Here is a 17,143-nt window from a genome sequence, read left to right as displayed (position 1 = left end):
CCTGGTTTTGTGGGCTCCTTTTCTATATCTTCTCCTTAGTCATTCAGCTGCCAGCGCAGTTACAATCTCCAATTGCTCATTTCCAAAATTTCACTGTACCCTGGACATTGGTATTTGCTTGATGTTTCATTGTTGGTTTCATAAACAAGATTTTTAAAAAATATATTTTTATTGGTTTTGGAGAGAGGGAGAGAGAATTATCAACGATGAGAATCATGGATCAACTGCCTCCTGCATGCCCCTTACCGGGGATCGAGCCTGCAACCGGGCATGTGCCCTGACTGGGAATCGAACCCTGACGTCCTGGTTCATGGGTGGATGCTCAACCACTGAGCCACACTGGCTGGGCATAAACCAGGTTTTTTTTTTTTTTTTTTTTTTTTTTTAATATATTTTTTATTGATTTTTTACAGAGAAGAAGGGAGAGGGACAGAAAGTCAGAAACATCGATGAGAGAGATCCATCAGCTGCCTCCTGCACGCCCCCCAGTGGGGACGTGCCTGCAACCACAGTACATGCCCTTGACCGGAATCGAACCCGGGACCCTTGAGTCCGCAGGCTGACGCTCTATCCACTGAGCCAAACCGGTTCGGCATAAACCAGGTTTTTAATTTCACAGGCGGCTCATGATGGGCAGGCAGCTCTGAGGTCAGCGGTGGCCACTTTAAGATGCTCTTATTCTAGTGTTTGCTGTTCAGAGCCTCACTGTGCCTGACTGGCTGCTCCTGCACTTTTCTGTGAGGAGAACCCTTTGGACGAGACACACTGAGATTATGTTAATTGGTCCTCATCTATTTTTTCTTTTCCTTAACAATTGTGTTCCTCTCATAACACAAAATTATACACTGTTGGACCAATTCTATACAGAAAACACATCATGGAATTAACTATCTACATACTATAGCACATTCTATACTATGGCAAATGCAATCAGTATTAACTGCGGTGACCACAGGCAGTTTCTATAAGAAAACAAACCAGTGCTTCCCAAGCTGCACAGGAACCTGCCTGGGATCTTGTTAAGCCGCAGACCTCATCCAGTGGGTCTGGGGTGGGGCTTGAGATTCTCCCAGTCCAATGGACTCCCAGGTGATGACAGTATCGACGCTCTACAGACCACAGTTTGAGCAGCAAGGATGTTGGCACAGACAGAATGTTTGTGTCCTCCCCTGAGAATGCATATGCTGGAACCTAACTCTCAATGTGATGTATCTGAAAGTGGGCCTTCGGGAGGTGATTAGGTCATGAAGGTGGAGCCTTCACGAGTGGGATTAGTGCTCTTATAAAAGCGGCCTCTGGGAGCCCTTCTGCCCCTTCTGCCCTGTGAGGCGTCAGCAGAAGACAGGTGTCTGTGAACCAGGCAGAGGGCTCTCACAGGACACTGAACCTGCTGGTGCCTTGATCTGGGACTTCTAGCCTCCAGAGCTGTGAGAAATAAATGTCTGTTGCTTACAAGCCACTGGCCTATGGTTTTTGTTAAAGCAGCCCAAGTGGGCTAAGACAAATATTTTTTTGGGGAGTGTCCCAAAAATGTATACACACTTTAACAGCTGATAGCTCAATAAAATGTATTTTAATAAACACTGCCTTTATGATTATTCAAAGTGTGTGTCTACTTTTTTGGAGACACCCTATATATATAGGCATACCTTGTTTTATTGTGCTATTGTGCTTCACTTTGTGCTTTTCAGATGTTGCTTTTGTTTGTTTGTTTGTTTGTTTGTTTGTTTGTTTTTACAGTCGAAGGCAAGACCCTCTGCCAACAAAAATATTATGACTTGCTTTATTGCTATTGTCTGGAACCAAACCCGCAACATTCTGAGGCATGCCGTATATAACCTTTTGAAGAGAGTTAATTGTCATCCTGAGTTCTCCAATTTGAGTATCCTGACAATTGCTCATAGATGTGATCTGGAATTCATGCCCTTTCATATCTCCATCTCCATCCTTTGTCTTTGTTCTGTTACCTCTCAACTTAGACCTTTATTCCCGTCTGGACTGGTGCAGACGGCTCTCCCTCCATCCCAGACTTCTCTTGGGTGAGACTGCATTTATAAGAACACTGAGGATAGTCTTCATCACACCATTCCCTTGCTCAGAAAGCTTCAAGGAGTTCTCATTATCCAGAGAATAAATTTAGCCTAACGTTCCTTTTCAATACTTCTTCCCTATATAAACTTCCTGTTCTACCTGTACTGAATACAACTGCATTGTTTTTACTCTGAGCCATTACCTGGCTGCACTGTCTTCTCATCTAGTCTACTAATTGAAACCCTTATTGTTTGCAAGTCTCAGGCCAGATTATTCTACCTGTGTGTTAAGCTTGTTCATAAAGGGTCACTCAGGCTCCAAAATCCTAGTGCACTTTTTGATTCTCCCTTTCCTATGGCACTGCCCCAATCCTGAGCTAGCTATGTAAATATAGTTGCTATAGTTAAAAACTCCAGGAGGGCAGGGTCTCCAACTAATCCCTTTCAATGCCACCCTAAGCTTGAAGCTCAGCATAATGTATGTGGATGGGCAATATATTGGTGGATTCAGAGCACATTTTGAAAGCAGATACACTTGGCTTTTAATCCAGGACCCACTGTCCACCAGCCGTGTGACTTTGGGCAAGTTACTTAACCACTCTAATGTTTCCCCTCATCTGGAAATTACAGATGATAATATGTCGGATATTTGGAAAGTAGAATAAGATAATGTATATAAAGTGTAAAGCACAGAGCATTAAATCAGTGGAAGTATTATTTATATAACAGCACACATAAACTTTGTTAAATGAATGCACAAATAATTAAATGGTAGCTAACTTAAATCCTTTATACTATAATTAAAAATCATTTTCTTAGTGGTGAGGAAAATTACTCATGTCATTAACCTTTAAACACTTAACATTTAATTTCCTTTCCTCTGTCATATTTATTACTTTCCAATTCTTTAAGCAATTTTCCTCGCCCTTTAAACCCATTCTGTATTCCCCATCTTTTTCTTTAAGCCGTGAAGAGAAGAGTAAGGATTCATCTTAATCATTATATTCACAGTTTGGAGCTATATTAGTATATGTGATATCATCTTATTTAATTGCTTGTCAGCACCCACCATATGGTGCATACTGAATAAATGTTAAGTGACAGTCCATCTATTTCAGATAATCATGTTTGTTTTGTGTCTTCTTACCTAAAAAATGGGAAGTATCGTATTTATAGTTGTACTAGTGGCCTGGTGCACAGATTCGTTCACATTGAAAGGAGATTAATTAGAAGGAAATTAATTAGTGGGGTGGGGCTGGGCGAGATGGGCTGGATATGCCCTGGAGCCAACCTCCTGTGGTCCCTCCCTGCCAATCGCATCTGGGGCAGTGCCGAGGCTCTAAGAGCATCTGTGGTCACTGCAGCTCAGCAGTAAACCAGATTCGGGGCGACATGCCCCAGCAACAACATAACCCATGGCCAAAGGTGGAATCACGCAGCCCTGTGAGGAATAGGGCTCCCTCTTCTCTAGTTCTGGTATGCATCACCGGAGAACCACCGCTGCCAAGTCACCACAGCTCAGCAGCTCCTGCGCTGAGCATCTGCCCCCTGGTGGTCAGTGCACATCATACCTACAGGCTGGTTGGATGATCGCTTAGCCATATATATATACTCTTGTGTTTTCCCTCTACTCTCACGCTATTACCACACTCACAACACCAGAGGTGTGGGGCTATTCCCATACCCAAGTCTCTGACACCAGCTGGTTGTCCTACAATTTAATTCAGTTCTGACACTATCTACCTGGAGTTAGTGTTATCGTCATAATTAACTAGTTTGCTAGTTTGTTAATATTAATAGTAGGAAGAGAGCAAAGGGGAGGTCAGACGTTATAAGCATGATCACCTGGGCAGCTTCACCAGGAAGCTACAGCTTCATGCTCTCCAGGGAACCACCAGTCCATTCCCTGCAGATCACTGGGGAAGGGATCAAACAAAAGATTTGGGTGCATGTGCAGTGAAGTGGGGGTGACATAGAGAAGGCGCTTGCCTGTCAGTAAGGCCTGGGAAAAAGATCATTGGCTAGGGGGTGGCGTGAAGCCACTGCAAATGCTCAACATCTTGGAAAGTTAAAATCCCATCCCTCTTCTTGCTCTCACTTGCTCCATGACCTGTACTCGCTCTGTATGCTCACTTGTCCTAGGGTCTTAAGCAGCCACATGGCCCATGGCTGTGTGGGCCCCACACGCAATGGACTGCAGCTGGGAACACAGGTAAGCCAGCCAGATGCTGTACTGTACTGTACTTTCATATGGAACAGAAACTCTGGACAGTGGCCTTAATTCTAGCCCTGCTGAAGACAAGATTCCATGGCGGGACAGACAGAGATGGGATCTTGGAGGGGAACCCCCTTAATTTCACATCATCAATAAAGCTTTCCATGAGACCCTCTTCTCCTGTGGGGGTCTCAGGAAATTCTTTTCCCTGAGGCACCCCAGGAACTCCATTTCCACTGATAACATTAGCATGAGATCAGTCCCATGTGACTGCCTCCCCCCTTAGATGCCAATCAGCAGTAGAGGCTGTTACCTGTGACCCCCTCCTGGGGTTTAACAACTTGCTAGCATAGCTCACATAACTCAGGGAAATACTACAATTGCTGCTTTATTATATAATAAAGGATATGATAAAATATACAGATAAACAGTCAGATGAAGAGATATATAGGGTGAGGATTGGAAGGGTCCCAGACAGAAGAGCATCTGTCCCCTTGGAGTTGGGGTGCTCTATGCTCCCGGCACATGAATGTGCTCCCCAGTGTGGAAGCTCTCTGAATCCAGTACTTCTGGGATTTTTATGGAGGCATAATTATCCAGGTATTAACTCAATATCCAGCCCTCTCCCCTTCCTGGAGGATGGGGGTGGGGCTGGAAGTTTCAAGCTTTTAATGAAATGGCTTGGTCTTTCTGGTGACAGCCCCCTTCCGAAGCAATCCAGGACCCCATCAAGAGTTGCCTCACTAGAACAAAGGACACTCCTACCTCCTCTTATCACTCAGGAAGTTCCAAAGGATTTAGGTGCTCTGCAGCAGGAGTCAGGCCAAAGACCAAATATTAGAACAAAAGATGTTCCTAAGTGCTCTTACTACTCAGGAATTCCAAAGGATGTAGGCACTCTGTGTCAGGAGCCAGGCCAAGGCAACTATAGAGGCCCAGTGCATGAAATTTGTGCGGGGGGGGGGGGGGGGGACGGTCCCCTCAGCCTGGCCTGCACCCTCTCGCAATCCGGGACCCCTCAGGAGATGTCTGACTGCTGGACAACCCTCTCGCAATCTGGGACTGCTGGCTCCTAACCACTAGCCTGCCTGCCTGCCTGATTGCCTGCCTGATCACCCTAACACCTCTGCCTGCCTGCCTGATCACCCTAACACCTCTGCCTGCCTGCCTGATCACCCCTAACTGCTCACCTGCCTGCCTGATAGCCCCTAACTGCCTCTGCCTGCCTGCTTGATTGTCCCTAAACCACTCGCCTGTCTGCCTCATTGCCTCTATCCGCTTGCCTGCCTGCCTGATTGACCCTAACTGCCTCTGCCTTGACCCCCACTGCTGCAGCTTCGTCTGGAAGGACGTCCGGAATGACGTCCGGAAGGTCATTCTGCTGTCCTGTCTAATTAGCATATTACGCTTTTATTATTATAGAGATTTCTCTATTATTTGGTATAGCCTAAAAATAAATACCAACATTCCTTTCCAAAAGTCTTTTTTCATCACCATTATAAAGATGTAATGTTAAAAACCATCAGGAAGAATGCAGACATTGAATTATTTCATTTCCATTTCACCCACCTCAGGTGTAAGTCTATGTGGGGACAATAAAAGCCTCCTGTAGCTGCCCTAATTCCAGTCGCTAAAAGAGAAAATTCCAAGACTCTTAGTAGCCTTTCTTATCTCTTATGAATTTTATGTCTTTGAATTTCTATCAGTGTCCAGATAAGGAAGGGACATCAGGAAATGACCTAGTCCCTGGAAGCTGGAATGAGTTTCCAGCTTCCTGTCCAAATCCTGTCTTCAGAATGAACTTTCGCATGATTTCTCTCCTTCAAGACCTTACCTTTCACCTCACATTACATTTCCCTTTGTCATAAGCCCTTACATGGCTGGAGTCACATGCTGAAGAATGGCATGGGCGTCTAATTTGTATTTTCTCTCATCGTTTTACATGTGTGAACCTGTGCTTCTAACAAGACTTGAAGAAAAGTATTTTTAGGGAAAATATCTGTGGATGAAAAAGGGGCCACATAGTAAACCTGACAAGTTCAGGGGAGGCCTGCATGGCGGCCTTACAAACTCACATAACACATAGGATGGTCTGAATTTAAAGTTTCTAACTAGAAGCAGGTCACGGCAGGTAGTCATGTCCTAGGCTGGCATCTTCCCTGACAAAGGTCAATCTGTACCTTCCCTGAGCCTGTCTGTAGTCTTTTTGCATCTACGACAACACACCTTTGGAATGTCTGAGAAACCCTCTTTTTCCAAACCCCTCAGGGTACAGTCTCTCACCAGAGAGCACAACCACGGGAAGCCCTCCTAGTTAATGTTACCGTGTTAATCGTTAACTGTTAACTATGCTATACCCACCCATGGAAAAGAAGTATGTGTCTATTTGTTTTACATTTTATCCAGTCCCAGAGATTTCTCCCACTTTGCTTGCTCCCACCTCCCTCATCTATCACCAATGAATTTCATGTCACCCCCTTGTGTCTTCTCCTTTGATTGTAATGTATAAAATAAGTGGTAAAACTGCCATTTCCTGGAGCATTTCCTCAATCCATTGAGATTCTGCTTCCCGGCAACTGTCATCAGTTTGGCTCAAATAAACTGATAAAAATTCTTACAGGTTTGGATGTTTCTTATGTTGACATATCCCACAGGAATGTGACTTGTAGGAGATAAAGTGACACTTGCGATCACACACTCCTGTGACCATTGCTGACTTCAATGACAACGGCTAATCCCGGAGCAACTTCAGGAGGTGAGAGCACGTTTACACTGCTTTCATGTACCTTATTCATTCATTCATTCATTCATTCATTCATTCATTCATTCATTCATTCATCAGCAAAGATCTATCAAGTTCCTCCCATGTGACAGGCTCTGGTGCCACAATGGTGAATGGGATCCACATAGTGTCGTGGGGGAGATAGACAAGTACATGCTCAATAAACACATTCTATCTGATGAAAGAACAAAAGTCAAGTCTGTTTTATCACAACTTAATCCACTTTGCCCTTATGTCCCAGGCTCTAGGCTAGAACTGGGGTAGACGGATCAATGAAATACAGACTCTGCCTTCAAGAGTCTCTCTAATCTGCAGTTCCACAATAGAATAAATTCTACTCTGATCTGCATTTGTGGGCAAAACCGCGCTTTCCCAGGAACCTTACCCATGATCTCAAGGGCCTGCTGTATGTATTTACTGACATTCCACCAAATGAAGTCTGTACTGAAAGGAAATGTAATACGCACCAAAGGGGCCAGTCCTTGGAGCGGCATGGCTTCCTCGGCCTCATACAGATAGTAATTCAAAGAAGCAAAGAAGTAGCCGGGGGCCGGTTCAGTGCAGCTGCGGCCAGTGACATGCGGGCGACATTCACACTGCCCATCCTTGGGAGAGCACCTGGGGAAAAACAAATCCATCTGAAAAAACGTGGAAGGGACACAGAAAATGAAGGCATGGGGGTGCCGAGCAAACTGTACCCCACGTTTGGATCCATTTTTGAATTGATCAATCCACTTTCCTAGGGAGGGGGAGGAGAGGCCATGGGCTCTACAAGTCTGGTCTTGAACAGTCAATCCAGATCCATGAAACCAAGTAGCCACTTCTTTCCTCAGTGGCCGATTCTGCTCTAAAACCAGGAAAAGGAGACCTTAGGGTCTCTTTACAGGGCGGTAAAAAGTTAGTGTTTTAGGCCGGTCAGATCACATGTTTGCAGGCATCTAGCCCATCTTCTCACGGGAGACCCGGGCAGTAGAACTGTCATCTCAGCCTTAAAAATATTTCAAGTAAAATAAGTCAACTGGGCTCTGGTTCATGTCTCGAGATCATCGCTTTTCAATGCCCTTTGCTTGTCATGAAATAAACTCCTTCACCTTTGACGATGAGCATATCAGAAAAAATGTGCTTTTATGTGATTTTTTTTTGAGTGAGGAATATTGTCACGAAGTGTTGTCATTCATTTTCCCGACTTACACATTAGAATAAGCGCCTCCAATATCACAGTCACAGGGAGAACATCCATGGAGATGACTTCCCAGTCCCCAGTATCCCACCTACAAAGAGAAAGTGCTCAGTTGATTCCGGTGTGAAGATATTTGCTGCTTTGGCTTATAATATTGAATGCACTACAGTTCAATTGATGCCTGTCAAATGGCCACACAGCCTGAACAATCTCATGGGAGCCCTTTTTGCCTGTGCACTTGGTAATGACCTTCAAGGACACAGAGCTCCCATTCCAAGGTCTTGAAATGCAGGGGACAGGCAAGATGTCTATGTATTGGATCAAGTGGAAATGCAATGGAAACCACACAGTTCCTCCTACAGAACCAATTTAGCCTCAAGCTGGGTTAAGGCCAGTCAGGAGAAGTCCTTCAGCTAGCCTGTTTGCAACTGCTTTTATAAAACCAACAGATGCCCTTACTGCAAATCCCTAGGGGTTTTCACTTACACAATACTGAAACGTTTTGGGGTAAAACAATCAATCAAACCGATTTTGAACTCTTATATCAATATCATCGTTTAGTAGAATCACTTGTTTATAAATAAAGTAGTTTTGGCATAATCTCTCTCCCTGAGAGAGTCAGCTCTGTTATTTAAGACTTTTCATCATTGCAACATCTTGACCTTTAGTCAGTATAAACAACTGGTGAAAAACCAACAACTATTTCTTAAATCTGGTAAGATTTACTATAGAATGCTCAGAAAAATACTTCCCCTCAAATCTCCATTTAACATGCTCAGATAAAATTAAGCTCTTACTAGGCATGGAACTATTGTTTGAAGTGGGTTTATTAAATACCCGCACTTTTTTTTTTTATCTTGGTAAAATTTTATGGCCAATTTTACTCAAAAATATTTATTTTAAACATTCAAAGTTGTTATCATTTGTTACAAAATGCAGCAAAGGACTTTTGATAAGTTTCCCCAGACCAAATTTCCGTTTAGGCGCAAACAATGTGAAAGGGACTGCTTCACTCAGGATGCGGTTGTGAAACTCCCTCCGGGCAGGGTATGCTGTCCTGTGGCCGCCTCTGCGCAGGTCCAGGGCACCACGGGACAGATGTGGATGGGGCACCTGGCAGATGCATGGGCTCAGTCACAGTGGACAAGTGCCCACTTCTCTGTTATTTTCCTTCTGCAAATACAATCGGGTTAATTGCAAACTGGCCGTTAACCTGCCCATCAAAAACGTCAGCCTGAGTCTAAGGTTTATGGGAAGGCCCCGACCTAGTGTCTTCATGGATCCTGGTAGACAGCTCTGCATGCTTCTTCGTGCTGTCCACACGTGGTCACCGCGCTTGGCGTGGCTCACGTGGCTGAGTAAAGCTTGGAGATGACGTGCCCTGGCCATGTACAGTGCCGTCTGCATCCCTACTTCCATGCTTTCTTTCCCCGCCTCCTCTGCTCCATCCTCATATGTTTTCAGTAAAATTACTTAACATGTTAGCACAAAACTATGTCCTAATAGGCACATGTTTCATATTTATCAGCTACATTTCTTCAGACACGTCAAGGTCACTGTTCCTTTACTAGGTTAAGTTTTTGTTTTTTCTTTCTCTAAAATGTCAGGACGGGCTGCCAAGATCAGAGAACAAAGAAACGAGTGGGGTTTGAACTCCCTAATTGCATAACATGTTGCTTATGGAGTAAAAATGCCGTATTTGACTAATTTTAGACATACATGCTCATATGTTTAGTGGAGTCTGAAAAAAACAAAAAACAAAACCAAGAGTTTATTTCCCACAGGAATCTACAATACAGTTAAATCCAAGTTGGTTTTTTTTTCTGGTCTGGTTTTTCTAATGAGCTCATCCAAAGTATTTTTAGGCAAGAAGTGGCCGGGGTGGTGAAGTGACTGGGGACAGAAGACAGAAGAGGAGGCCCAATGGTCTGGTGAGCCTGAAGGAGGGGGCAGATAAATGCTCGAATAGTCTACCGCTTGGCACTTTAGGTAGGTGAACAAAGAATAAAGCTATCGACATGAGCTATATTCCTTCTGCTGTACTAATCGTGATCATTTTGTAAAGGATATAAATGTCTAATCACTATTTTGTGTATACCTGAAACTAATGGCAAGTATAATTAAAAATAAAATTTTAAAAGCCAGGAACATCTGTGAAACTCAATAAAGCAAAACACAATAAAAATGAAACAAACAAAAATGAAAACAACAAAATATTGACATGGTGGCTGGGCCTGTTCAGTTCTATCTGGTAAATGTTGGCGTGCTGGTGAATGTTTAACAACCAGCTCTCTGCGGGAGAGTGGGGGCCGATTCCTACTGTTTGCTGATTTCTGTAGTGTAAATACAGAAATACAATAGGACAAGGAAAGCAATGAACAAGACCAAGTCTCTCCTCGGCAATGGCATAGAAATCTGCATCCCAACCTACAAGGAAAATCGTAGGCAAATACGTACAGTGCACTCCTCACAGCGTGGGCCGGTGGCAAAGGGCCGGCACAGGCACTGGCCTGTGTCCACATCACAGGTCGAGAGCGGCAGACTCCCCAAAGGGTTGCAGTTGCAGGCTGAAAGCACAGGTACACAATCATTCACTTCTATTTCCCCACGTTTGTGAATGTCCTTAGTAGCCCACACTGAGCAAAACACGTGGCCACAAGAGCACAGAGCAGCCAGGCCTGCCAAGCTCATTGTCTGCCTGGCTGCATGATTACTGTCTGGCACACAACCCTGCACAGGAGATCCAGTGCCAGACACTCCCAGAGCCCTCGTGTAGACCTACTGGATGGCCGTTAGGAGGAGACAAGAAAGTGGAGGAAGTCATGCAAGCTGAGTGCCTGGCACTGTTACCCTGAGTGATGCTGGCTGGGCCGTGGATTCGGCGCAAGGGTGTCTGAGTGTCACAGTAATTACCGACGGCTCCCGCTCTGGCAGATGCACCTATTGTTTCCCTATCTCTTTCCTCCCTCTCTTACTGCCTTGTTACATTTCATCCTCCTCTCCCCTTTCTCTTCCGCACATAGACATTTCTGAGTCCTGCTTATGTTATGAAGACTAAGAAATTATGCTACCAGAACAAGATATGTATCTTTCCCATGCAGGAAAAACCAGTGTTCATGGGAAAACCCAAGGTTCATCAACTGATGAATGGGTAAATGAAGTGTGATATATTCATACAATGGGATATTATCCAGCAATAAAAAGAAGTGAAGTACTGATTCATGGTATAACATGGATGAGCTTTATAAACCCTGCTAAACGAAAGAAGCCAGTCATAAAAGACTACAAATGATAGGATTCCAGTTTATGGAATGTTCACAAATAAGTAGAATCAGAAAGTTGATTAGTGTTACTGAGGCCTGGGGAATGGGATAATAGGGTGGTAGTAGATAAAGAGTATGAGTTGTTTGTATTTTTTTTTTTTTGTAGCAGAATACATTTAACATAAATTTACCATCTTGCACTAGTCCAGTGATGGCGAACCTATGACATGCGTGTCAGAGGTGACACGCAAACTCATTATTTTGGTTGATTTTTCTTTGTTAAATGGCATTTAAATATATAAAATAAATATCAGAAACATAAGTCTTTGTTTTACTATGGTTGCAAATATCAAAAAATTTCTATATGTGACACGGCACCAGAGTTAAGTTAGGGTTTTTCAAAATGCTGACACACCGAGCTCAAAAGGTTCGCCATCACTGCTAGTCGGTTTGACTCAATGGATAGAGCATCAGCCTATGGACTGAAGGGTCCTGGGTTCGATTCTGATCAAGGGCACATGCCCAGGTTGCAGGTTGCAGGCTTGATCCCCAGTAGGGGGTGTGCAGAGGCAGCCAATCAATGATTCTCTCTCATCATTGATGTGTCTACCTCTCTCTCCCTCCCTCTCCCTTCCTCTCTGAAATCAATAAAAATATATTTTTAAAAAATTACCATCTTTGCCATTTAAGTAGCTAAAGAATGTGGGTTTTCTTTTCTTTTTTGTGTGCGAGAATACATTTAACATACAATTGACCATCTTTACCATTTTACAGTTCAGTAGGGTTAGTACACTCACATTGCTGCGCAACCAATCTCCAGAACTCTTCACCTTGCAACACTGACGCTCTCTACCCATTAAACACCATCTCTCCCCATTTCTCCCTCCCCCCGCCAGCACTTGGCAATCATCGTTCTTTATTCTGTTTGTATAGATTTGACTAGTCTAGGTACTTCATGTAAGTGGAATTATAAAATATTTGTCCTTTTTTATCTGGCTGATTTCATTTAGCATGATGTTTTCAAGGTTCATTCATGTTGTAGCATGCGCCAATTTCCTTCCTTTCTAAGGCTGAATAATATTCCATCGTAGTACACACCACATTGTGTTTATCTACCCATTCATGGGTGCACATTGAGTTGCATCCTCCTTTGGGTCACTGTGAACATGCTGCTATGGATACGAGTGCACATATCTCTTCCAGACTGTGCTTTCAATCTTTTGGGTATATAGCCAGAAGAAGGGTATGGGGTTTCATTCCGGGATAAAGAAAACATTCTGAAATTGATTATAGTGACAGTTACACAACTCTGAGTATACTAAGTCATTGAACTGTACACTTTAAAAGGTGAATTGCATGGTATGTGAATTAAACCCCCACTAAAGCTGTTACAAAAGAAAAAAACAAAACAAAAACCACTATTTGGCCTGTTCTCTGAGGGCATAAAGTCAGTCAGTGAGCTAGGGGAAAGGTCTGGTTTCTGCAAAGTGTGATGGGAAATTGGTTTGACATGTAATTCATTCTCCTGAAATTGAATTTTGCTATTAAACTCAAGAAGAAAATTTTATCACACTAAGATTCAGCAAGTGCTCTCAAAATATACAAATAATATACAGTTCTTTATGTGGGAAAAATGTGGAGTGTGATGCTGTGACAGAAGGGACCTTATTTACCCGGATTCCCTGAAGATGCTACGGCTGTTTGAGACCCCAGGCAGCTGTAAATGTGTGTGATCCTAAAGCCAAGGGTCTTTTCATTTGGCCCCAGAAAACTCTGCGGTTCTTTCTATTTCCCTGTAGCTCCTCTCCTGGCTTTTTAACTTTTTCTTTTCTTTGTCAGAGAACATAAAAATACTAGGAGGGACGTGAGAAGAAAAGGGAAAAGTAGTTTTAAAAAATCAAAAGAGCCCTAACCGGTTTGGCTCAGTGGATAGAGTGTTGACCTGCGGGTTGAAAGGTCCCAGATTCGATTCCGGTCAAGGGCATGTACCTTGGTTGTGGGCACATCCCCAGTAGGAGGTGTGCAGGAGGCAGCTGATCGATGTTTCTCTCTCATCGACATTTCTAACTCTCTATTCCTCTCCCTTCCTCTCTGTAAAAAGTCAATAAAATATATTTTTTAAAAAAATCAAAAGAAACCATCGTATGAAAATTGCTCAAGAAGTCATCAGTCTTTACAGAAACCCATAATGTGATTTAACAAATCTGTGTAGGAGAGTCCTAGTGGAGGCTGTTTTTCTAAAGGTTTCACAACTTGGCATTAAATTCCTGGCATTTTCCACTGTTTGCTCCAGCAGAAAAAATGTGAGCACCCCCTGCTGGTCCCTTATGACAAACTTGGCAAACCACCAAGAACTGAATAAAATTCATGGGAGTTTCTGTGTCCCTTTTAAAAGTCTGAGAGGCTCTGGACACAATGTGGTGATTTCTGGGGGAAGGGGTTCGGAGAAGGTGGAGGAGGGTATGGGGGCATAAATGATCATGAATCGAGACCTGATTTGGGGTAGTGAACACGCAATACAGCGCACAGATGATGTGCTGTAGAATTGTGCACCTGAAACCTGTATAATTTTGTTAACCAGTGTCACCCCAGTAAACTTAATAAAAAGGGAAAAGGCATAAAAGAACTATGGTAGCCAAAAACAAGCAAGCAAAAAACAAAACAAAACAAAAAGACCCTGAAAGGCTGGCAGGACTCTTAGGTATTTACAATGATCAAATTTTAATTTCTTTCTTTTTTTAAAAATATAAATGTCTTGAGGTGACATTGGTTAATATAATCATACAGGTTTCAGGTGTGGCTTTCTGTTACAGGATCTGAATATTGCCCCATGTGCCCACCACCCAAAGTCAAATTTCCCATCTCCATTTATTAGGACCCCCTTCATACCCTACCCTCTTCCCTCTGGCAACCACCACAATGCATGACCAGATTTTATATTTTATTGATTTTTTTATAGAGAGGAAGGGAGAGGGATAGAGAGTTAGAAACATCGATGAGAGAGAAACATTGATCAGCTGCCTCCAGCACACCCCTTACTGGGGATGTGCCCGCAACCAAGGTGCATGCCCTTGACCGGAATCGAACCTGGGACCCTTGAGTCCGCAGGCCGACGCTCTATCCATTGAGCCAAATCGGTTAGGGCGCAATGACCAGATTTTAAAGCTGACAGGCAGCCCCACGCTTTAAAACATCCAGACTGGTTGCCCAGCCGCTGTCGACTTACGCTGACAGCCCAGAGGGTCAGTGGCGCTCAGTCCGTAGTGGTTGGGCTTGCACTGGTCGCACTTGGCTCCTTCCACATTCTCCTTGCACAGGCACTGGCCAGCCACAGATCCCAAGGCAGGGTCAGAGTGGCTCTCACAAATGCCACCCGATATGGTCCCATCTGGGTCACATTCACAAGCTGGGGACACAGACATGCATTCTCTTAGTTAACGGCAAATTGTGGGAAGTCTGAAACGTAAGCATAGCATTTTACTCATCATATAACTATTTTACTTTTTTAAAGTCATTAAATATGTCTAAATAATTAGACAAGTGGATAAGGGCTGCTCAGAAATATCTCTTAGATCTCTGGTCTTGGAAAATGTTGAAAAATTCCATCCATTAAAAAAAAAAAAAAAGACTTTTAAGTGATTCTAAAGTAAGAGGACCAGAGGAAGATGGCTACTGTGAGAACTGAACATTAAAAACAGATTGATTACTATGGGGGCCTCAAAACGTTTTGGAGCAGAGGTGGTGGTTGTACAATACTGTGCCTCTGAATTGCTCCTGGGAGGAGCACCTGCAAGAAACAAAGGGGCAGGAGCAAGAAATGTTCATATCCTGTTTTCTTGTGGGATGCCTGCTACTGGGGCAAAACCTGGAAGAGATTCTGGAAAATGAGATAAACCGTCACCTGTAGCGAAGGAGCAACTAATGTACAACTTCCCCTTCCCTGCTTTTTTCCCCAGACAGTTGAACAACTGAAGGAAGGAATGTCACAGGATAAAGGATGCTGTTAGTGTGAATGATTCCAGAGGGTGGAAGTTACAAAAGGGAGAGCCTAACTGAGTATAAGAAAGAACTAATGGTTAGGACTGCCCAAGAGAGCAGTGACCCCTTCATCAGCAGAGAGGTGTTTGGTTTAGAGGACAAGTTGGAGACATCAGATGACCACCATGGTCTCTTATATCTTTGTGGTGCTGTGTTTTCAAGGAATTCCACATTTAAGGAATGCAAAAAAATTTTTTTAAAATAAATATCCTGATTCTAAGGACCAATTCTATTCACATTTATACATGTTTGCTTTAGATTAATAAAAATAACACCCTCAGGTCTAAGGCTATGTTTACATAACTACCATTTAGGTTATAGTGATAAAGTCTAGTCAAACCCATTGCTTGGCGTCATTGAATCACTTGGTTGTCTGACAGAATCTTTGGATTTCAATTGTTTGCTATTGGATTGTGACTGGTGAGAAAATCTTACTATGGAAAAACAGCATTGGGTTCTGTTTAGTTTGGAAAAACCACAATTCTTTTGTAATTAAAGCCAGTTGCGTCTAGAAAGGAAGGAACAAACTGGATTCATTTTAGAAGTTGCCAAAAGGAAAAGGCTCAGCTTTATTTGGGAGACTCTCCAAAGGGTCAGCGCTGAGTTTCAGAGTATAATTTAATTATGTGCAGAAGCAGCCTTTGGGGGATGTGGGTGAGAGAGTAGTAACTTTACTTTGAAATAACCCTATGTCAGGGCCCTTAAAATAGAATTTCCATAAAACCTCTTGGTGTTACACAACTTAATTCTAACAAACTTTATTATTAGTGGCTGAGTCTACCAAATCTTTGTGTGTGTGTGTGTGTGTGTGTGTGTGTGTTTTCCTGTATCACATTTGACTGTATTTTACTCATGGAAGACTTAAAATTAGTCAACTCTTATGCGTGGAGTCAGATTATGTAAATATTTAGAGTCAAACAAAAACAACTTAGAGAAAATTTATATGAGATTGCTGCTAGTCAGTCTTAAAACACGTCATTTGCACAGACACACACACACACACATAAACATGTGTTTAGGTAAAGTGGGAGAAGCTGGGAGTCTCATGATGGTAGTTTTTACAAGCTCCTCATCTGCCTTTCCTCGAGAAACAACTTATTTACAAAGCACGGCTTTTTAATTTCATATCGGGGGACTCGTTTTCTTCCCTCGGTTTCCTTCAAAAGCACCATCTAGTTGATATGGTTCTGAAGGAACAAGACTTTGTTCAATGTGTTCAAAACACTTGGTTTAGTTATTCCCAATCTCTTTCCATACTGTTGGATTACCTGTTTCAAATCATTATATTTTACTGATTGTACCTAGGAGAGCAATTTTATTTTCTTTTAAGTTGTGTGTGTGTGTGTGTGTGTGTGTGTGTGTGTGTGTGTGTGTGTGTGTAATTACAGATTCTGGTTAAAAAAATGTAGGATACTTAGGAAAGAGATTAAAAAAATGTTTTTCCTGAGAATCCAGTTCTTTGTATCAATTTTAAACAGGCCATGTAAGGTAAAATTTCATGCAGTTAGGTACCAACTAAGTAATCTGAGAAAAAAAACATCATGTCTGCTTTTTATACATTGAGATGGTTTAAAGTTTGAAATCTAGAATATTGTATGTATTCAGGTAGCTACTGAATTACTTCTGTGTAAGACT

General features: G+C 42.9%; 1 protein-coding gene across 2 annotated transcripts in view; it reads right to left on the bottom strand.

The window, feature by feature from the left end:
* Positions 1–17,143, bottom strand: part of LAMB4 (laminin subunit beta 4) — a 102,441-nt gene that overhangs the window by 52,328 nt on the left and 32,970 nt on the right. For both annotated transcript variants that reach the window (XM_036327503.1, XM_036327501.1), the window contains 4 exons: positions 14,697–14,876; positions 10,665–10,774; positions 8,219–8,298; positions 7,495–7,645 (listed from right to left, as the gene is read on the bottom strand). In XM_036327503.1, the coding sequence (XP_036183396.1) occupies positions 7,495–7,645; positions 8,219–8,298; positions 10,665–10,774; positions 14,697–14,876 (521 nt within the window). The remainder of the gene's footprint in view (positions 1–7,494; positions 7,646–8,218; positions 8,299–10,664; positions 10,775–14,696; positions 14,877–17,143) is intronic.

Source organism: Myotis myotis, unplaced genomic scaffold, assembly GCF_014108235.1.
Source record: "Myotis myotis isolate mMyoMyo1 unplaced genomic scaffold, mMyoMyo1.p scaffold_m19_p_11, whole genome shotgun sequence".
In the NCBI taxonomy this organism is placed as follows: domain Eukaryota; kingdom Metazoa; phylum Chordata; class Mammalia; order Chiroptera; family Vespertilionidae; genus Myotis; species Myotis myotis.
This window is presented reverse-complemented; position numbering and strand designations above follow the sequence as displayed.